Source organism: Strix aluco, chromosome 4, assembly GCF_031877795.1.
Source record: "Strix aluco isolate bStrAlu1 chromosome 4, bStrAlu1.hap1, whole genome shotgun sequence".
NCBI lineage: Eukaryota > Metazoa > Chordata > Aves > Strigiformes > Strigidae > Strix > Strix aluco.
Window position 1 is genome coordinate 119,661,483 of NC_133934.1, and position 22,452 is coordinate 119,683,934.

At 46.9% G+C, this 22,452-nt stretch overlaps 1 protein-coding gene across 2 annotated transcripts in view; it reads left to right on the forward strand.

Annotated features, from left to right (window-relative positions):
- The first annotated feature begins 2,105 nt into the window (after positions 1-2,105).
- The window catches only part of RCOR1 (REST corepressor 1), an 88,744-nt gene continuing 68,397 nt past the window's right edge, over positions 2,106-22,452 (forward strand). The window contains exons 1-3 of one of the 2 annotated variants that reach the window (XM_074825146.1): positions 2,106-2,184; positions 2,475-2,654; positions 2,758-2,817. In XM_074825146.1, coding sequence (XP_074681247.1) covers positions 2,136-2,184; positions 2,475-2,654; positions 2,758-2,817 — 289 coding nt within the window. In that variant the 5' untranslated portion in view covers positions 2,106-2,135. Of the gene's footprint in view, positions 2,185-2,354; positions 2,655-2,757; positions 2,818-22,452 lie in introns of those variants that run through there. The other variant, XM_074825147.1, reaches the window with a different exon arrangement.

Below are 22,452 nucleotides of genomic sequence, written 5' to 3' on the forward strand. Positions count from 1 at the left end.
TGAAAACCTATTCTGTGGTAAAGAACTAATACACTTTGCACTGGGAAATATTGGTGGCTGTCAGTGCTGGGGTTTAAGAGCATTGCTTATTATTCCCCTGATTTAGAACTGATATTTTTAAAGAGTTGCCACCATAAAATTTAGTCTTGTGAGCTAGAAAGTTATTTTTATGTAGTGTAAATAAACTTGGGTTTTGTGCTGTAAATAAATAACTGTGGTGAATAAATATTCGCAGGTACATGCATGTGTACATGTAGGAAAGTGATGATGCATCTGTCGGTGTATGCACACAACACATACACTGGGTATAGAGGGGAAAGTAAATATTGCAGAGAGGTCAGTATGCTGAAAGAAACTACCACGCATTTCAAAAAGGTATTTATTTTCCTAATTTTAATGGAGCAAATAGTGCATGAAAATCCAGGACCCTTTCCAAACTACTACCTAGATGCGAAATAATTTTGATATTCTGAAGCACAACATAGAAAGGGAACAGTGAGCCCAGTGCTAGAGACCGTAGCTCTCCCTCAGCAGCTCTTTCCCCCTCCCCCTGTGCAAATTCTCTTGGATTAAAATGGCAGAGGGAGGAGGGGAGTGGCTGGGGACAGTTTGTCTGATATAAGATAACCGCTGCTAGTCAAATTGCACTTTTAATTGCACAGGCCAATAAAAAAAAAAACTTGCTACAGAAGTTAATTTGAATGAAAATAGAAGACACACCCCACAAGCTGCTTTCCATGATTCGGTATTGTTTTCCCTCACCCTGCTGTACAGTCCAAGTCGCAAATAAAAGCGAACACTTTGTGTTATTACTTTTCGTTGCCCATTTTTGTCAGGACGGGGCTGCAGCCCCCGGCCCCCCCAGCAATTCCTGCCCTGAAGCTACGGGAGCCTCGTGCCACAAGGAAAGGAAAAGTGGTCGCACTTCCCCTTTTGTTTCCTCCCCTCGCCCCCGGCCCAGGCTCCTTCCCGGTGTCGCGGAGCGCTGCCGGGGGCTGGCGGCGGGGCAGGCTGCGCGCCCCCGGGCTGGGGGGAGGCACAAACGCGCGGGGCCGGTGCTGTCCGCGGCTCCGAGAGCTCGATCCTCCGGCGGCGGCCATGCGGGGAGGGCTGCTGCGCCCGGCCAGGCCTCCGCAGGCTCCAGGGGCTCCTCCACGGCCCGAACCCCCGCCCCCGCCGCGGTCTCCCGGGGGAGCCAGGCGCCTCGCCGGCGAGGAGCGAGCTGTGGAAATTTGGGGCGTGGGGTCTGCGGCTCACTCCGGGCCCCAAGAGCCGACCTTGACTGGGCAGAGGAGCCCCTCGAGGGGAACGAGCGGGCTCAGGAGTTACGCGACGGGACCTCGGGGCGACCATCGCCCGGGCAAGGGCTGCGGCGGCTCGCGCGACTGTGCCAGACCCCCCGGCGGGCGGCTCTGCCCGGGGGGCCGCCGGCAGCACCCTCCGGACGGGGCCGCATCCTGCTTTGGCCGCGGCCCAGGGAGCCCGTCCCCGTGGTTGGTGCCCGCTCCCCGGCCGGCTGCTCCCATCCCCTCCGGGCGCCGCTCCCGGGAAGGGGGAACCTCCCCGGCCCCCGACGCTGTCCCGTACCCTCAGCGCCGCTCCCCGCTGGCCGGGCCGCTCCCCCCCCGCCCCGCTCTCTCCCCAGGGCACTCTGGATCGCCGGGTCCCCCGACCCCTCGGACGGCTCTTGCCCCGCCCCGCCCCGCCGAGCACAGCCCCCCCCCGCGGCCGGGCCGTCACTGGTCCGCTCCAGGAACCCCAGCGCCAACCGCCCCCCAGCCCCGGCCCCCTGGCAACGGGGGCTTTGTATAGCAACCCATTCAAACCACGCGGTAACCTTCCGCCGCGGGGGGGGGGAAGAGAGGGAAAGTAGTCCCTCGCCACCCTCCTCCCGAGGCTGAGTTCACAGCGGGGCGGCGGACCCCGCTGCCGCCCCCTCCGAGGAGCCGGGCCGGGCCGGGGAGTGCCGCTCCGGCGGGGGCGTGCGAACCCGCCTCTCCCCGCGCCCCGCTCCGCTCCGGCGCAGCCCTCGGAGGAGAGGTATCGCTGGGCGGAGAGATCGCGGAGCCCTCACACGTACGGCCCGGCGATACGCCTCCACCTAACAGAGCAAACGGAAGCACCAGGCAGCAACGATGGACAGGAGGCGCCGTCCAATGGGCAGGCGGGCTGGCCTCCCAAAATGTAGGTTTAGCCAATGCAAAGGGGCAGGAGAGGGGGGAGGCGGGGCCGGCTGCAGGCAGCAGCGCAGGTTGAACGGAGTCCCAGCGCAGGGCTGGGATGAGCTTCAAAGTTCAGGGCGATCGTGGTGGGGGATGTAGCAGCGCCGCTGTCGCGCACCGGCCCGGCCCGCCCCGGCTCCCGCCTCCCTCGGCGCCTCCCCCAGCCCCCCCCCGCAGTTTTTAAACTCTAATTCCCCCTCCCTTCCCTTCTTCTCCACACCCCCCCCCTCCCCTTCCTCCCCTAAATGCCAGCCATGATCGAGAAGGGCCCGGAGGTCTCGGGGAAACGGCGGGGCAGGAACCACAACGCCGCCGGCGCGAATAATAACAACAACGGCGGTAGCAAAAGTTTATCCGCCGCCCCCAACGGCAACAGCAGCGGCAACTCCTGGGAGGAGGGTAGCTCGGGGTCCTCCAGCGATGAGGAGCACGGTGAGAAGCGGGGGGGTGGCGGTGTGTGGTAACCGGAGGGGGGGGGGGGGGTAGGGGCCGGGCGGGCCCACGCGGGTAACGCTTCTCCCTCTGCCTCCCTCAGCTGGCGGCGGTATGAGGGTCGGGCCGCAGTACCAGGCGGTGGTCCCCGATTTCGACCCCGGTAAGTCTTTATTATTTTTTAGGGGGGGCGACTCCCCCTTCTCCCCCCCCCCCCCATTGCTTTAGACCCCCCCCTTGATAAGTGGAGCCCAGGGAGGGGGGGGTTACCCCCTCTCCGGGCTCCGCTCATCAGGGGGTTTCCAAAAATAATTCCCCTTAATTCCAGTCCCAAACACCCTGAGCAAGAACAAGGACCCCCCCCTTCCCCCCCAACACACACGGTTGATAAAAGAAGTCTCGATGCTTTCCAGAGGGCGCTTTGCAGGCAGGGAGGAACAGGGAAGCTGGCAGGGCTAGAGGAGGCAGGAGATGGCAGTTGGGTGGTTTTTTTTTCTTTCTTTTTTTTTTTTTTTTATCCCCTCCTGGACTCGTGTGTCTGTGGGCTCTGTGGTAGGGGTGAAACTAGAAGACATCAAGTTGTAAATATAATTTTTTCGAAGGTATTTAGAAGCGACTTGGGTCTGTATTTTAATTTTCTCTCTTCCTAAGAAGCTGCTCGCCTCCCCCCTCCAAAAAAATGTTTCACATTCCAGCTATTCTGCTGCGGTTCTTTGTAAGCTAATTTAAAGTGGTATGGAAGCAAATTTTGAGCAAACAAAGGAATTGGGGCTGTGCTGAAAGGCAGGTGCTGGAAGCACGTTAGTACTGATGTATCTCCGTGTATAGAAGACAGGCTGTTGACCTCCTTAGTTTGAAATCTAAGCAATTTTTTTTTTTTTTGCATTGTTCCTTTGTAAGTGGAGGTTGAAGCTAGCGAAAACCCTCCTTCGGTCTGGAGATTCTAGCGTTTGGAGTTGTCCCTTTGCCCAGCCCAAACTTAATTGAATCCTCCGCACCACTTGCCTTAAAACAAAAAGAATGGTGTGGAAAGCCACGGTGTCTCCTTATCGAATAATCCTGAGAGTTATTGTGTGGAAAAAGGTTTCTTGTGGATCGACCTCAGACTGTGTGCTAATATGTTGGATGCCTTTTTTATTATTAAATATATATATGTTTGTTCTTGACTGTTAAGGTCTCGGGGGGGGGGGGGGTGGTTTGGGGTGGGGGTGGGGTGGGGGGGAGGGCGGAGAGGATTTTTTTCTTAAGTTCAATATTACTTGTATTTATTTACAGAATCCTTTTTACTCGCTCCTTCCCCCCTTCATTTTCTTGACAAAATAAGATACAAGGTCTTGGCACATGGGAACTCCATTTCTTGCTTGACCAGGAGGAAGAAGGGGGGGGGGGGGCGTGGGAGGAGGAGGAGGAGAAAAAGGGGGGGGGGGGGGGGAGGAGGGAGGGGGAGCTGTTAGTTAGGCAGCAGTTGACACTGTTTTTCAGTCTGTAGGTCAAACGCAACATTTCTGTAACACACAACGTGCATCACACTGGCTGTTAGCCAGGTACCGCAACAATACTTGGGCTTTTCGGTCACCCCTGTGAATTACTCTTTTGTGCAGTTCATTTCTCTAACATAATAGATGGAGGGGGAAAAAATACTATGTGCCCCTTCCTCACTGTTAAGTGCTCAGTTATACATTGTTCTGGTTTTAACTTATAGATGTACAGTGACCTATACAAAGGATACTGCTTTCTGTGCTGTGTGGAGTGGAAGGGAGGGGGAAGTGTGTGATGTGGAGAAACAAATTTTTTTGGGGTAATATATGCCCTAACACAGCATCAGCAGGAGTTCTTGTTTGAGTACACACTGTACTAGAGCAAGCTCTGAGTAGATTGACCCAAAGTAAATGATCAGTCTTCTGATGAACTGAATGGGCATTGGATCCTCCTTTACTGGTGTCTCTATTTTTTCTTTTTTTTTTTTTCTTAAAAGTATACTTTTTAGGTAACAAGTTTGAGGTGAACTTTTGTCTGCTTGTGTATTGAAGAGTTGGTTTCCTGGCCTGTGTAATTACCCAGGAATAATTTTGCAATGCAAGGTTGTTCCCTGAGTTTTGTGATCTCTTCTTGGTCCTAAAGGCTAAATAGCCACATTGTGTGTATTTGTTATGATTCTTTTGTTTCCCTGTTTAAGAAAGAAAACCCTGAATAAACCTAACACTGCACTAAGACCTTTTGACTGAAACTGTTAAATTGTCCTGTCTCATTGGTAATTTTGAAGTTAAGTTGATGGGATAGTGTTATCAGAGCACACAGATGCTGTATCTGTTTCTCACTAGAAATTTTAGGGACTGGATGACCACAGGATCCTAAGGCTTGAAGGTTGTTTGGTGTTGAGTTGCAGACGCTTTCACCTTCAGATTAGCTGGCTGGTAAAATGCGGAGGGCTCGTGCTCCTCTAGCTGTGTCTGAGGGGAAAATGGCACAGACTAGGCCTTGTGTGTAATTTTTTTTTTTTTTAAACTTAATGTTCAATTATACCTCGGGTTTGGCTGAGGTATATTTGTAACTGCTGATTCTTACATCACCATTCTTACGTGGGTGTTCCTCTGTCCCCATGCGTAGGGGCAGAGAAAGCATTTAATTTTGTTTCACTTCTCAGCCACATGTGAGCTGTAGCAAAGAGCAATAAAATCAGGAAAGCTTCTCTGAAATCTGTTTCTGTGAGACTATGGGAGAAAAGAGAGGTAGAGCAAGGCAGTGGTGGGATGTTGGTTTGGGTTTCATGAATTAAATAGCCCGAGAAGAGTGAAAAAGTACCATATGGTGTGGCCTGAAAGTGAGTCGAGTGTCTTCTCAATGATTCCTTAGGTTTAGGGAGGGAAGGGACCTCAGCACCTTTCAGTCAGCATGGAGGATAGAGAGTGCTTGTCTCCCTTGTTGGAGCAGAGTATAAGGAAAATGGTTAAGGGTTGTGTTTCTTTGGATTTGCTTCATCCTTAGAACCAGAAAATAACAGGTTCTCATTCTGGATTAAAATATCATGGTGCAAGTTTTTAATACTCCTCATGGCTAAAACTTGCTGGGACAGTGGCCAAGGAAGGGCCTGATGTGATTGTTTGACTGTAAAAATGCTCTTGACTGGAATCCTCTGTAGGAGGTGGTCCTTGCTCGCAGCTCCTTTAGTAAATCTCTTTATGGTGGCAAGGCCTATTCCATGTGCTGGCAGAGCCCATAGGTTCTTTGCCAAAGTTAACGTTGCTATCTTTCTTACCTATTTTACCTCTCCCCTTACTTTGGGGAAGTAAGTTCTCACTGCATTGATCCCACTTCTTCTATTCTCAAAAACTTACACCTCTACTATTATTGGTATAGTACACCCCTTATTATTTGTATAATATAGTTGTACAATAAAGGCAGAGGCAATGTATTAATTAAACAAGCCAACTAGGGAGAACAGGCAAAATTTTTTGGGCTGAAAATCCCATGCTAGAGCTCGCTAGAATCAGTAAAACTTGCGATTCAGCTGTGTTTCACTGTTTGGCCTTGATTACACAGATGCGATGTGAAAAATTGCTATTGTCTCTCCTGTTTCTTCTCTTATTAGAGCTCAGAGTCATTTGCCAGACGAAAATTCTGAGCGTTAAACAAAGGGTGGTATTGGTAGGTCAGCATTTCTTGCAAGTTCTCAGTCTGAGACATTGAAGGTTTTGAAGAGGGAAAACTATTATGGTTCTTTTAATCCATACAAATGAAACCCACATGTCCTGTTAATGGAAAAACTCAGTGGAAGGAAACATTGCATATCCTAAAGCTAAGTAAAAATCTTTCATATGGGGAAGCACTGATATTGTACTTGACCATTTTACTTGTTGCTTATTAATTTATGCTATTGGAACATTGAAAAGAGGAGGAAGAAAAGATTAGTGAGCACTTTAACACAGCCAGTGAATTTAAATAAAGATTAAAGCTTCCATAATTTTGAGGAGTGTTAAATAACTCCGCAAAGAGGACAGTCCTGTATTTTGACATGTACTGAAGGCAGATGAGCTTTTCTTTCTCCTTTGTAGCACTACAACTTTAGATTCCCTCATTTGTTGTGATGGCAGTAAAAATACAATCTACATCTTGTACCTTTGGACATCAGTTGTGTTGGTCATCTTTAGAAAGCAGTTTCTGGGACTATTTCCAGTGGAAACAGGTGAGCAAAAGCTGGTTTGATTCAATAGTGTCTTCTAGAGATCCAAAGTTGGGAGACTTCAATTTCAATCCCTTGTTTGCAGCGCTGCTCTCTTCCCAGTTTGTTGTTGTTGTAGTGTAACAGTTGAAGTAAAAATGGTGGAAGGAAATACTTCACCACTAGGTGCAGAAAAGCCTACTGGAAGGTGCTTGCTGCCAGAATGTCAGTAATCCTTAAGGAGCTCGTCCTCTGGTCCACACTCTTAGCTGTGCTCTGTGTGCTACTGCACAAACACTTTGATATTCCCTGACCTTCCTTTGTGGCTAAGACTGTGTTGTTTTAGTGTTACCAAAAATGGGGAGTGGGGAAAGAAACCAACAACCCTTTTCAATGTAGTCAGAAACTGTCAGAATAATTGTGTCTAAGAAGACCCAAAACTAGTCTCTGCTGTCTCTGATCTGGAATGCCTGATAGGGAAGTGGTGGCATGGCTGTGTCCTAGGGGAGGAAGCTGGTGCATCCATCCATTCAGCTCTGGCTGTTAAAATGTACCCACCCTCTGTCTATTTAGGATCAAAGATAAAAGTAATAATGGGACAGCCCCTGGGTGGCTGATTCACCTAGAATAGCTCTATGTCTCTGGTAGGTGTAAAAGCCAAATTTCATTAGGTTGCATCTTCAGCTACTTCATGGGGTGCTTGGCAGAAGCACCTATTGGCCTCCACAATAGGGACTGTAACCCTTTAACAAGAGGTTGTTAAAAGCCCCCTTATGACTTGCACTTGGCAAATCCAACTCCCAGCCAGCTTGTTCTGTTGCTTTGTTTGCAAATAGTCCTGCTCCTAACAGTTTTAATAGTTTGCAAATAGCCTGAGTACCCAATGACTGTAAGAGAAAATGGTGTTTATATGAAGGGACTCCTCAGAAAGGGGGTGGGGACAAAGTGTGCTCTTCAGGTGAGACTTTGGGATCTCCATCTAAACAAGTGGAAAAGTCAAAACCAAGCTCCTGAAACTGGAAATACTGGTATCCTGGAAAACTTATCTCATCTCCTCAAATGACTTTGCCTTAAACGCAAAAGGCAGGAACTCCCTTAGTGCAAGAGTCTTTTCCAAAAAGATGGGAGAATTATAAGGATGTTTGATCTAATCAGAAATACCAAACCATAATGTACTAATGTCCAGTGTGTTTGGGCTGACAGAGGCTGCCTAGTGTCTTTGATAAACCAGGTGCGCCTCGGTCCTTCCACTGTTGTCTGAGGAGACATGCATTGTCCCCAACAAGACTGTGTTTTCACAATTAGGTGGTGGAAAATTTAGGTACTGTAGGTTTTCTCTTAAACTTTCTGGTGGGAGAAGAGAAGCTTTTCCTCCTAGTTATAGTCTGCTCAGCCCCTTACTTCCCTTGTGGGCTATATTTGTCTTACCCTCCTTCTTCCACAAGTCACAGCCTCTCTGTGTGTGCTGTACTGCAGAGCACATGAGAAGGTCCTCAACAGGCATTCCACCAAAAGCTGTTGCTGAAACCTTGGCTTTTTGGCTGTCTCAACCCTTCAGGCATTTGGATACAGTAAAAGGGAGTTCTCAAGGTCAGGCTGGCCCCCAGCAGCCCTGGGCAAGGGGGAGATGACTCTTGCCGCCTCCTTACTGTGCTGGCAACTCTGCTGGTGTGTGGGTGAGTCTGAGTCTCTGTCACCAGTACGAACTCTTGGTCCAGTCACCGCAGCAGCAGAGAGTGCAGTCCCACTACTCCTACACTAGGAGAAGGAAGCTGACTTGCAGATGCTGACACTTTAGCTTGTCCTCTGTTTATTAAATCCACCCTGAAGAAAAAGAAGAGTAGTGCTCAAGTTGGAGACTTTATTATCCATATCTCTGACACCTCAGCAAGAGTACAGCTGTCGATTTGGTGCCATACCTTTGTTACCTCTGGGCTGCTTGCCCGAGGGAGACCATTTTTAAGCCTGCATGGCTCAGTAGTTACCTTTTAGTAGCTACCCGTTCTGTTCACTCATCCTGTGAAGGGGTGCAGAGGCTGCTGGTGGTGAGCAGAGCTCCTGCTCCACCTTATTCCAAGGCTTTCTCGTTATTCAAATAGTACTGAGAACATCCTTCTCAAACCTTAATGCTGTAGTAAACAAACAACTCTTGGTGCAGCCAAAGTCTGTGGCTTCCTTCCCTGCCTGGCACATGCAATGTTTGTATGTGGAGGTAATAGCTGTCTCATGTACTGACAAATGTATTAATGGCTGGACTGGAATTAATACTGGGTAGAGTGACTGCTTTGTTCTTCATAGCTGGTTCCTGCTGCTTAATGAGTTGCTCTTAAAACTCTTGTTTTCAGCCCTAGTTAGGTCTGTGACTTGGCCAAGTGAAGGCTTAGAGCTCCCTGTGATTAGTCATTATAATTAGCTCGGAAATCTTTGCCTCTGTGATCAAGGCACACTGTATAATGCGGCTTATAGTGGGCTCTAGTCCTGTCACATACCTTCAGAGTAGTATAAATGACAATGCTTTGTTGGACATACATATGTATTTTTTTAACTGTGTTGTAACTTTAATATACAATTTTTTTAATATGTGCCAGGCAGGTAAATCTGAAGTAACTGACTCCTCAGAAACTTATGGTTAGTGCTAGTCCCCTCTTCCCTCAGGTATAACAATTTCTGGTCATGGCCAAGGCTTGCCTTACCTATTCCAAGTGTAAGGTAAGATTGCGACATGGTGACTAGTGGCTCATTGAGAGTAGAGGCCAAATTAAAAAGAAAACTTTGGGGTAGTTAGTGTGCTCCCTTCCTAGGAAGTCTGTACCTCTTTCTGCACTGGGTGACCTTGTCTTTTGAGGCTTTGACATGACGGTATAACAAGATGAGTGATCCCACGTTCGTAAGTGTTTAAACTTGAAAGAACAGTTTGAAATTCAGTTCCTGAAAACACCAAGTTGATTTGTAAACTGAACTTGCTCTTAAAAAATGCTTTTGTAAGGGATGTTAGATTATGTGTCTCTTTCTTTAAACTTCACAAGCTTTTAATTTATAGTTCTGTATGAAAGTTTTGACTACTTTGTGCTTTTCGAAAGTGCAAGAGGATGTGCTGAGCCTTAGTGAAGGCAGTGAAAGTTTCTCCAGCATATTCTAGAATTGTGCTGCTTTTGTGTTGCTCTTGCTGTTTGTTTTCAAATGCAACAGATTGTGATGGGACTGCCTTTAAGTACTGTAGGTCAAATTCAATAAATTTGCTTCACTTCTCATGTAAGGTTTTAAGATGAAACAAGTGAGTTTAACCTACCTTTCCAAGTATCTTCAAAAATTCAGCTCTATGCAGCAGCTTGCTCTTTGAACTTCATAAAGGAAGTATTGGTAAATGTTGCCTCTCTGGGGGGAGGAGGCTACAGCAGTGTCATAAAATTGCAAAAATCCCCTCTCGGGAGGAAATTCTTGTCTATGCTTCCCCCTTCAGCTCTGTCCTTCTATGATGCAGGTACCTCTGGGGGACATCAGCCAGGTCTCGTATGTACTCTATGTGTGTGTAACTAGGTATATCTCTAGAAAAATATTCCCCTGCCCCAATGGAGCAGGAGAATAAGGCTGTGAGTTTTTGTCCTTAAAGTTATTTCATCTTCCTGGCCCTTATCTCTGTGCTCTTCACCAGGGTGGATTTCACAAATAATAATCTGAGAGGGCCAACAGCTTGTTTTTGTAGCCTAGTTATCTAATTAGAGGAGTCTAACCACGTGGCTGTCTATCACAGTTCTGCTGTCTGTAGGTATCTGTGATAACCTGTCATGATAGCATGTGCATGTACTTTTAGATGACTAGGTATCTTACTGGGTTGGTGTTAGTTCATATAGACACTTTGATTTGAAAGTTGGGTATTGAAAATAATTACTAGTGTGCATGACCTTGAATTGGTGTCCTTCGAGATTTTATAACCATAGTATGAAAGCACAATGTAACAAATGTGTAATCATAGCTGTGGCTTCTGGGTTCAGAAATCCCTAAGGAATATGTATAAACAAGACTTGCATGCAGGGATATGATGCCAGCCCTCCCCTCTTAACTGGTCCCTGGAGAGGGCACAGAGAGATTCTAGTTCCACAGGGGGATTGGGGATGGATAAAGGCTAAGAAAAAACCTCTTTCTGAGTGGGAAAAAGCCTCACCTCTTGAAGAACTGAAGCCTCGGGACTAAGGAAGTCTGGTTTACATAACACGGCTTTTGAAGCAACTCTTTACTTGCAGCTTGCATTGAAATGTGGAGGTTTTTTTCTTTTCCTTATGACTTCCCACCTTCTTTGGGGGTCTAAACTCATCCCTCTGTCCTCATCAGTAACATCGGTTTGAGTCTTGGCCACGTGTGAATGGGGATGGACGGAGGATTTTTCATCTCCTCCTCACCCTGTGTTGAGAGCTAGTTGCCTCACGTAGCAGGCACCGTTGGCTGGAGTTGTATATAGTTCTGTGTTGAGGTTGCTAACAGCTGTGTGAGAAGCTGGAAGTGCCACATCTGTAATCCGAGCTTTTTTTGTGCTAAAGAGTGTAAATGATAGATACCAGTGTGCACATGTATTCCCCTGGCTGACATCTTTCCATCCCTAGGAGGGGGCTGCTCTGAGTGCTTTCGAGGGCAGTAAAGGGCTGTAAAGGCAGGCAGGCACACCAGGTGTAGCATTTGTACTTTCTCGGTATTGTTTTCTGTCTGGGAATCTTAAAGATGTCCCTCCTGGGACCCTTGTGCTGACTTGTGCAGCTGCCACCACACTGTTCATGACAGTAGCCATGGGAACACAAGTAGGATGATACAAGTTTAAAACTCCAACTTGTTGCTAGGCAGACCTTGCTCAATGTGTGGATTAAGTAGTCTTAACAACAACCCTCCCCTCCCCGTTCTGATGTTCTACCTTTTTCGTGGGGGAAGATAACTCAGCTTGCCCCAAATTATGGGTGTTTGTCTTTAGGCTGGCAGAATGAAACCAGCCCCAAAGGATCCCCTGACACCAGCCAACCTTGGGGGAAACCCCTCTCATACATCTGAATGATGAGTATGCGGTGGCTGGGTGAGTGGGAGTTTCAGCAGGTAGGTTTTAACACAACCTTTTCTTAAAAACAAAGTGCTGTGAAGTAAAGCAATGTGCCATCCAATGCAGAACTGTTGTGCTGCTCATATAGTCTAAAAGTTGTAGCCTGCATTAAAATAGATACTGCTAAAAGTGACGTACACTCTAAACAAAGGTCACGGGCTTAAAATATCACAAGATCATTTCTAAACTCTGGCTGTAAAAACTTAAAATTATGACTAAGGCAAGGTAAACACCTTCAAAACTTACACTGCTTTTGCACACTGTTAGCACAGATGCTGGTATGTGCTGGATGAGCTGGTGTAGACCTTTTAACTTGGGCAATCTCTTGTTGATAACTTGCTTTGTCCTAAGCTCGTGTTTTGGCACTTCTTGTTCAAGAAATAAGGGCAGCCCGTTCCCTCATGTTATTTTTGTCATCGGTGCCTGCAAAGGATGTATGGCAAATTCTAGGGGCCTGAGGGGAACTGGAGACCCTAACTTTAAGGGAGCGATGGGCCCCATGTGCTTCTTGAGGGCTGAGCTCCAGCATGCCTTTGTCTCTGCAGCTGTTGGCTTCCTGTGTCACAGCAGTAAGTGGTTATGCTCTGGCCACTGGTTTCAATGGATCTTTTTTATTTTATAAACATTTGCTGTGCGGTAGCTGTCATTCCTGTTGGAATAAGGCCATTTATAGAGATGCTCCCAATTACCACCTGCTCTTTTTCTTTCTTAGCAAAGTACACTCTTACCTAATTTAACCTCCTGCAGCAACTGCTTTGAAGTCACTTTCTCTTTGCACCTTGGCTCACTGCTATCCCTTTCCCCCTTGACCACCCTAACAAACTGCAGTTGTCCTTGCTTGTCCTTCCAGAAATTACTTACTTCTGGGGGGAAAACCACTTGCTTGTTTTGCCCCAAATGTTTTTGTAGTCAACTCTTGTAAGAAAAAGATTGCTTTCCTTCAATATGCCTCAGCCCTTCTTTTCGTTTCCGAAGTTACTATTTGTGGTTCTCCCATTTTCATTGTAATTTGTGTACAGCTTCTAGATCCTATCTGTCGCCGATCTTACTAACGCAGCCCTGCTCGGATTTCTGTGCTCTTCTATTATGCTCCTGAGCCCTCTTTCCCTGTACTTTGTCCCTTCAGGAGAGACACCTTCTCTGTGCCTGAACTACCTTGTAGTGGTTCTCCCAAGTTCCCTCTCAGGCTGGAAGAAAGTGGTTGTGATTTTTAGTTTGTTATGATGTTGCTCTAAAAGAGGAGAAAATGTAGCGGAACTCTGCTCCTTAACCTATTTTATAACTTGGATGCCTCTCTGGATATGGTGTCTGCCTGCTTTTGAAGCATTTAAATAGCAGTGATGTTTTTGCTTTTTCAGGCTCCTTTCTCAAGGCTTTTTTGCATTGCTGAAGAATTTTTGCCTCAGCTTCTCCCATAGAAGCCTCAAGGCGCTGCTTGCTCTTGTAGGAGCAAATGCTTCCCCCCCCCCCCCACTTTAGCCTGGTAGAGCATCTGTCTCTTCAGCCAGTTCTTCTCCTGAACTGTTGCTGCTGTGAGGTATGTGAGAAAGGTGAGAGCTGATCTCTCCTGCAGCCAGGGCTGCCCTGGGGACAGGCTGAGCGCTTGGCTGGAGCCTCCAGCTGGCCCCTGCCTGCTGGACACTGGGGCTGAGTTGCCCTGAGTAGCTCTGAAGCTCATCCTGTGAGTTTGGAGAAGAGAGAGGGCAGATCTCCTCTCCTGTTTTGTGAATAAAGGACACCTCGGGGTTGCTGCCTGTCTCAAATCTTCAAGCAGTGAGTTGTGATGCAGTGAGGATGGGCAAGTGCTCAGAAGAGCTTTTCCTTGTCTCTTTTTGCTGTAGACTCAGCCTTGGGCTCACTGTTGGGTGGTGCTGAGGGGAGCTGGGAGAGTACAGCTGGATCTCATCTGAAGTTCTCATGGCCTCTCTTCTCCTGTTAAGCTTTGTACAAGTATTGAATAACTTGTGAGGGGGAGAGGCTTGCTGGTGGGAACTTGGTGGCAGAGGGAAGATTTTTCAGAGCTGTCCTCTGGCTTTCAGCCCAAGATCTGAGTTGCTTGGCAAATTGTTTCCTCCTGTGCGTACTGGCTCCAACAAATGGGTCTGCTCTCTGGGAAACTGCTGCATTGTGCTCTAGTTCCTTCTGTATTTTGAGTGGGTTTTTAGTCCTCTTAATTTGGTTCATAAGATGGTTCCCCCCTCCCTGATTTGCTTGGAAGTGTGAGTGCATGGGATCAATTTCTTTAGTTTCTTGGGCAATTTCAGGTAAAACAGCAGAGCTGTCCTCCACATGCAGGTCAGATGCTGTCCTTGTGGTGCAAACAGGGCAGGCACAAATCCAGCCATTCTGCCAGCAGTCTGAAAATTGGCAAGCATCTAGGTATATTTGTGGATTTGGGTGAAAAATTACTTTTTCTACTGAAGCAGAAGCAAAGGTGGTGGAGCTGGGAAGTGTTGCAGTTTGCTCTTGTGCAGCTAGTGACTGAGGAACATCTGTGTGCTGGTCCAGGAGCAGAGATGGGCAGCGCTGGTTTTGCCTGACAATCCAAGACTAGCTGCTTCTGGTTTGAAAGCATGGATGTATATGGAGAGGACCTTTATAAATGTTTAAGCTGTTCAAAATGTGTGTGAGAGTAGTTACATTAGGCAAATTGATGTCTTTTATTGTACCCATCTTGCTGAAGTTATTTTGGAGGATGGAGGAGACATAAAGACAGAACTTCTTAAAACCCTAATAACTATTTTTAGAGGTCATAAAAACAAATAAATGAGGTGTTGGGGGAATTAGGCTTGGAAACAGTCCTTATGGCTCAAACTTGCTGGGAAGGGGACTGTTTGCATGTCCTCTTACCTGTGCTCTTGTGAATAGGCTCTGGGAGCAGACACTGGTCTCCTCTTGAAACCAACAGTCTCCAGCTCAGTTCAGTGGAATGCTGCCCTATCTGGTTATCGCCCGCTCCGCGGTGGCTGCTGTGTTGCCCAGAGCAATACCTCCCGAGCAGCAGTGTGTCCTTTTGTTTCAGCTCAAGAGAAGGAAACTACTGGGTGCAGTAGTGTCGCTTGCAAAATGATTTCAATGTCTGCTGAGGGAGGGGGTGGGAAGAGATGCGGTAGGGTCTCTGAAAGAGATGGGTAGGGGAAACCTTTCCAGTGACTATATAATGCCTGTATAAATAAAGGCAGCAGATCCAATTCATGCTGCCAGAGCTGGGACAAAGCTTGGAGCAGGTGCACACCCAGAGCTTGCTTAAGTTGGATGGATGCCTGCTGAAATGTTTATCAAACATGAGAATAAAAGGAAAAGGGTTATATTTAACCTTTTTTTTGATGATGCATTTTAAAAATAACTTACGTTTCTAAAGTGAGCAGCAGTTACAACCAGGTTTGAAAAATTGACTTGGTGCTTGCAAGCTGCAGTGGGAAACACCTGTGCTGCAATATGCCCTGCAGCAGGAAGGGATAAAATGGTTGGGTGATGCTCGCTTACTGTGGTGTTTGGCTGTTGCAGCGGGGTTCTCCTTGAGTGCTAGGGTTGCCTTCACACTCCTATTGCTACTTGGTTCTTGCTCTTTCATCAGTAGACATAATTTGGCTTGATATCTGTATTTCACTGCTGTTCAAGTGATTCTGAGCCTCTGGAGTAGGAAAGAATGAATCTAGTTAGTCTTAGTTCAGTTTTCCCCCGTAAAACTATGGCACGTAGTTGAAGCTGTCTTCAGACTAAGGAAGACACTACTGCACTAATGTGCTAATTTTATACTCTCACTTGGCAGGTTGCCTTTGTAATCAAAGGGCTGGAAATTTTTCAGTTTGAACAAAATGTTCTAAGTAGCTGTTCTCTAGGTGGAAATGGATTTGATATGGGATACTGCCTTCAAAAGAAATCCATCTTTCCATATCTTTCTGGGCATAATCATTGTAACTAAAATTCCCTTTCCTGACTAAGTGAAGTTATAGTCAAGACCTGGGTAAGGCTTACCTGTGAAGTTTCCTTAGCAGTGGTGTATCTCATCAATCTCTATGCATCTGATAGGAATGGAGAGGGGGGATGTTTTCAAAAAGTACCTGGAAATTTTAGGAATGACAGTTACAACGAATTTCAACAGAACCATTCTATTATGTGTCATTTTCTCTCTGGTTAATAACTATTGTACAGGCTTGGTAGAGAGCATGGTTAAAATACAAAAGCTTGTTTTAAGCATGTTTGGAAGAGAATCATAGAATGGTTTGGGTTTGAAAGGACCTTAAAGATCATCTAGTTCCAACTTCCCTGCCATGGGCAGGGACACTTTCCGCTAGACCAGGTTGCTCAAGGCCCTGTCCAACCTGGCCTTGAACACTTCCAGGGAGGGGGCAGCCAAAACCTCTCTGGGCAACCTGTTCCAGTGTCTCACCACTCACAGTAAAGCGTTTCTTCCTTATATCTAACCTAAATCTACCCTCTTCCAGTTTAAAACTGCTACTCCTTGTCCTATTGCTACACTCCCTGATAAAGAGTCCCTCTCCAGCTTTCCTCCAGGCCCCCTTTACGTACTAGAAGGATTCTATAAGGTCTCCCCAGAGCCTTCCCTTCTCTAGACTGAACAACCCCAACTCTCTTAGCCTGTTCCGTAAGGGATGTGCTCCAGAATGTCCTGGTGAATTGTATAGTACCTGGCACATGGGAATAAGAATATGCAATAGGGAGTAAGTATCTGCTTCTCATCAATAGTGTAAAAGTAATTAGAAACATCTTTTGATGCCCTTGGGTTTTTTGCCCTTTGTTTTAGGGAATCAGTGAGCGCTGACTAGAGAACATAGTATTCCAACTTTACTTTTTCCAATGAAAATGTCTATGGGAGCAGGACAATCACAGAACAATCATATATTTTTAAAGTGGTTTGAAATGAAATGTTAACTCAAAGACCACGTTATATTGCTAGATAGTTTAAAACAACTGGTAGAATTGCTTCCAGGTTGTATGAAACTTGTGTCTTTCTGGTGCCTTTTTTTTTTTCCCCCCTAAAGTAGCTTCCAGTTATCTTGAATTTATATAGAATTTTAAATACACTATTTTTTAATGAGCCTAAAATTTCAACTTCTGTAATACTATGACAGCTGACTGGTAAATTTTGTTGCTTTGAGTTTAAGATGAAACAAAACTCTGTGTGCCATATGTTAAAAGGACAAGCTGACTTGACAACAAGTATGTGTTTTATCTTCTGCATTTTGGCAAGACTCTGTAGTCTTGGAGGGCAACTGTAAGGAGAGAGAAATCAGTGAAGATACAAGAATGATGTGAGAAGGACTTGTGAGGTCAGCAGAGTTGGAAGCTAACTGTCTTGGATGGGAGGGGGGAATAGGAAGAGAACCAACCAAGAAGGGCTGAGAAGTGGCAGTGGGGAAAATCTTTAATTAAAAAACCCTCCATGCTGTTAGTGTCCTCTCTAAAGATATTTGGCTATTCTTTCTGTTTTATCATTTGATAGATTAAACATACAGTTACCAGTTCAGGTGAGTGCAAACCTACCCTTCCAGTGCTTTGGAGAAGATGGTCTTGAATTGAATTCCTGAGATCAGGGGAGAGCCAGACTGGTGGGGTGATGATGAAAGGGAAGCTACGTTTGTGACAGGGTCTTACAGCAGCCTTTGGCTAGTATCTGAAGGCCTGACACATCCACATTGGGCTGAGCTACTGCTTCTGCCTACAGCAGCTGTTCTTGTCTGTGTTAGGGGCATACGTACGTGGCTGGGTACTGCTCTGGCAACCTGGGCAAATATGCAGCTTGCCTGGTGATGGGAGAGCCAAAGCAGGCCTGTCCTTCCTTTCTCTCCTTCTAGGGAAGGCGAGCTGTGGCTTTCTCTGTTCACGAGCCCTCTGCCAGCCCTGCAGCTGCTCAGGCCATTCAGCTGAAACTCTTCTTTGCTGTGGCTTTTGTTCTACCTTAACCAAAAGCAGTTTGCTCAGAAGTTGAGGACCGCTGTTGTCGTTCTGTCACTTGTGATTTCCTGTGACCATCAGCAAAGTGTGATGTCCCCACAGCACACTGTTTACTTGGCCCCACTGTGCTGGGCTTGGTGAAGCTTGGTCACCGCGGAGCTAATGACTGACTTGCCATAACCTGCGATAAAGGTGTAGGGGGGATTGCGAGAGAGTTTCAGTCATCCCGTTGGTATATTTTACTCTCCTGTTGGTTGTCCTGCCTGTCCTTTGAAGCCAGGCAGCATCCTTTTGTACTGCCACTGGGGCATTGGGACCGCGTGTGTGATTACCTTTTGCTGGACTGTAGCAGGCTGCTGGAAAGGTGAGCAAGTCAACTGAACTGCTGGCTCTGAGGAGTGTGCCCAATCCAGATGCAGGAGGAGCCAAACACTAAGTCACCGTACAGGCTGGCTCTTGGCACAGTGTTCAGCTGAGTAAAATTGCAAGATGTGCTTTGCAGGGTCTAGAGTCTGAATTCACCTCTGAGTGGATCTTCTCAAGTCTTGTTACTTCTGTTCAGGCTTGAGTTTTGTGATGCAGGTCTCATTCCTCCACCTCTGTGTTTTACTCCATGTAAGTTCTTTGCTAAATATTTGTTTGGGTTAAGGGGCCCTTATGGTTTTCTCTCTTTCTGCCTCTAACCTCCCTTATTTTCAGGCTCGTTGTTTCATCCCTGAGCCACACAAAGCACTGTATCTCTTTCAGAGGTGGAAATTCTGTTACTATCTGCATTCCTAGACCTCTCTGAGTCTGGGACAGGCCTTGCCTAACTCATCTCCTGGGTCATACCAATTCCTGTTCCTTGTGCCATGCAACAGCTCAACCTCCCCCCTCTGAAAAAACAAGCAATATTGCAGTCACTCGTGCGCTGTTCCTGTGCTGTGCATTCAGGGCAGGACCCTCCTCTGCCGTCGGGGTGTCCCTGCTGCAGCAGGTGGTTACTCTGGCGCTGAATTTGGCCAGGTGTTCCCAGGACTCTGTTCAGTAAGAGCAGGCACTTAGTGCTGGTGCTGTTAGACAGGCGGGAGATCCCCGTCATACTTGGATCGCAGTACAGTTACACCCTGTTGTTTCACATATGTGTCTGTGTCATACAGCTGTAGGGTGACAAAGGTCTCCTTGTCAAAGCAGGTGTTTAAGTGGCTATAAATACTTGCATCGTAGCAAACTATCTCCATGCAACTACAATTGAGTGGAGTAGGAGTATGGGCTAGCATTGAGGGAGGTGGGAATACTGCCTCCAAATAGTCGTAAATAAATAGTCTTTGGTTGTGGCCAAGCACAGCTAGAGCGTTAGTGAAGTGAGTGAGGGAATGAAGTAATGATCGTGGACAGACCCTGGAATGAATTGGATGGGTCAGCGCACCAAAAATGGCCCTTCTGTGTAGATGTCTGACTAATTGGCAGTGATGGGGAAAAGAGCACGTAGGATGCTGAGATCTGACGCTAGCCTCTGAAGGGCTCTCTGGGGCATATCTGACTGCTGGAGGTGGCCTGTGAAGGTGGCTGATAGGTTCCTTCCAGGGTTTAGTTGTGGAAGGTGGGCAGTGGCAGGGGAAGAAAAATAGCTTGTTTCTCTCTTCAGTAATTTGGACTGTAAGAGTACAAGTTTCTGCTGGGATTGGGGAAAATGAACGCTATTGCCTGTAGCACTCGTGGCTCTTGGTACTTAGAGGAGCCTGGGACATTTGTGGGCCGCAGGGAAAGTGGCCGCTGTTCTTGTCTAGGGCAGGACTTCCAGTGCACAGTTTCCAGGTATTAAGATGAGTAACTGGCACCTCTGGTCTGCATGTGTGTTCTCCATAGCTAAGCCTTCGTCAGGTTCTTGTGATTCTTATTCTGTTAGCCTCCAGCTGGGTCACCTCTCTTTGCACAATGGAGGCTGCACTTGAATGAATGAGAAACCAGTTGGGAGGTGAACCAGCTTGGTATGCAGATAATATTGTGATATTGCTGCTGCTTCCTTCCCCCTTTTGGCCCAGTGGCTTAAAACCTTGTTCTGAAAAAGCATCCTCCAGTTGATTTTTCAAATGGGGAAACAGGCAAGGCTTCTTCTAGTAAGGGAAGGTAAGCTTGGTTTAGGTTACTTTACCCTGCAGCAAAGACATCTGAAGGTAAGAGGTGGTGGTGGGGAGAAGACTCTAAAAAGAACTTGGTTTCATTAAGTAAAGTCACCTAAAATCTTGACATGTGAGAATCATTTCCACTTGGCACAGACTGTGACAGGTGTTTCACCATAGGATACTGTTAGGTGTGGGAAACGTGAGAAGCAAAACAGTGAGAAATCTGTAAAACACACATTTCCTTGACACAGGGTGCCCAGAGCAAGCACAGGACGGGATGGAGGTCCAGTGATTTGTGTTTGTCATGGCGCCAAGGAGGAATGCAAAGCGGGGCGTAGGCTGCGCGGTCCCATTCTTGCATTTCAAGGACAGATTTATCTCCTGCTCTTTGCAGTAGCCTGCTGGCCTTGTTTCCTATCCTCCCTTTTTTTCCTCACAAAATCCAGCTGCACCCCTCACATCGAGCCAACCTTGTTTCTCATCCTCCCTTTTCTCCCACAAAAACCAGCTGTACCCCGGCACCAAAGAATGTACTGTGTCCTTACTCAGAAGATAACGGCTTGACTACAGTCCCACCCACTCACACATACAAACTAAGATAAATACTACCCCAAGTTTTTACCTAACTTGGAGGGACGATAATCCGACACCAGACTGGAGGAACAGATCGATGGGTTTGTGCTCTCGCCCCCCCCAGAAGGGACACCTTTTGGTAAGATTTCCTTGGCTATGCCGAGTGTATACCTGGGAACTTAGTGTGTGTGATTGCAATCATTTTTCTTTTGTGTAGTGCTATATAGCCAACCTGCAGTTTGTGCATTTATCATAGGCAATCTTAAAGAATCTGTAGATATTGCATGAAAATAAACCGTACTATTAGTGAATCTGACTGCTTCTCTTGAATGCAACCAGACTTGCAGTGTGTGGGCTGTTTGGGCTGGGTCAGACCTATAGTTATGGCCCCAGTTGGCATACCTATTAAGGGATAAGTCCAGTCACCCCTAGCCCCTCTAATCTCTGAGGACCAGCTAGAACACAACGGATTTAACTCTTACCAAATTTATTCTTACCCTAATTGCAACAGATATTCATAGTTTGACTTCCAGTGTGACCTTGTCAGAAAGCTAAACCTTTTAGCTTTCTCTGTTTTACATTAAAGCTACCTATATTGTTCAGTATGGAGATGAGAGTGGAGTGGACAAGAGTGTGTACCTAGAGATATTAGAGAAGAAACCAGCAGCCCGGGTAGAGCTAGTGCTTTATGAGGCAGGGCTGGAATCCCCCCTGTCTGATTTGGTGACAAGATGGGGAGAGGAGGTATCAGTGTTTGGTCTATCTTATTAATAGAATTGATGCATCTGAAGTCTGGTCTGACCACAGCAGACTAATTCATGTTCTGAAGGTAAAACGGGAAGGAATTTTCCTTTGTAACTGTCTTCCAAAAGTCAAAAGTGTTTCTGGCTTCAGGGTAACTAAGGTGCATTAACTATTCCACTGTGAATTCCTTGTGGAGACAGTGTGCTTGCTCTAGCTTTACTGCAAAGTAAAGCAGGTGCAGCCAGTGCTCGTCTGCCTGGCCATCTCAGGGAGGAGTCTGTGCACTGGAGGGGGAGGGAGAGATGTCTCTAGCAGGGAAGGCAGAAGCTAAATTTACGCATTTGCCTTTCAGACTGCTTGGAAGGAAGAGAAATACATAGCAAATAAATGTGTGTTGGGCTTAGGCTCTGTTGTGCCAGACCTGCGCTGTGCCTTCTGAGCAGCGTTAATGTGTCTCAGAGTTTAATTCCTTCCCTCTGCCTATAATGGAATGATGAGGGACTAGAAGGTTTCCTGGTCTGTCCAGTGTTGCTCATGTAAGGGCATATTTCTCTGGGTTACCTTAACTTCTAGTTCATGATGCTTCCTCGCTTGCTTGTTCATGCAGGAAAAACTGTTCCCAGGGACCACTGGAGTTGGGGAGTCCTCTGTTCTGACTGCTTTGGCAGTGTCCCTGTTTCTGGAATATTACTTGTGGGTGAAGCCTGTCATAGTAGAGCAGCCACAGCCCTGGAGCAGGGGGATTTTACTGCTCAGGGGAAACCCTCTTCCCCCTTAAACAAGGGGTTTGGAGGGTTCTTCTTGGCAGTTTCTCTTTCATGTTTTTTTTCTGTGACTATTTCACCAGAGGGTGTCTGAGAATCTGGAGACCCATCCCCTGAAAATCTGGGAGGGGAATGCAAGGTATCAGAGAAGGTAGGGAAACTTTTGAGGCAGTGTGCTCTGGCATGCTGGATTCAAGCAAGTGCCTGAAGCCCAGAATTCCCCGCACTCAAAGGCCTCATCTATTGCAAAAGCTGTAGAAGTGAGTGCCAAGTGATGCTAATAGAAGCATGTTCAGTTCTCCCGGACTCTTCTCTAGCTGCCTGCCTAAATAAACACACTCTGCATCAGTCACACCGTTGTCTCATGCCTCTGAGCTAAGCTAATTTTCCCCATGATGGTGTAAAATGGGAAACAAATTCCAAATCTTTATTAAATGACAACTCCAGCACTATC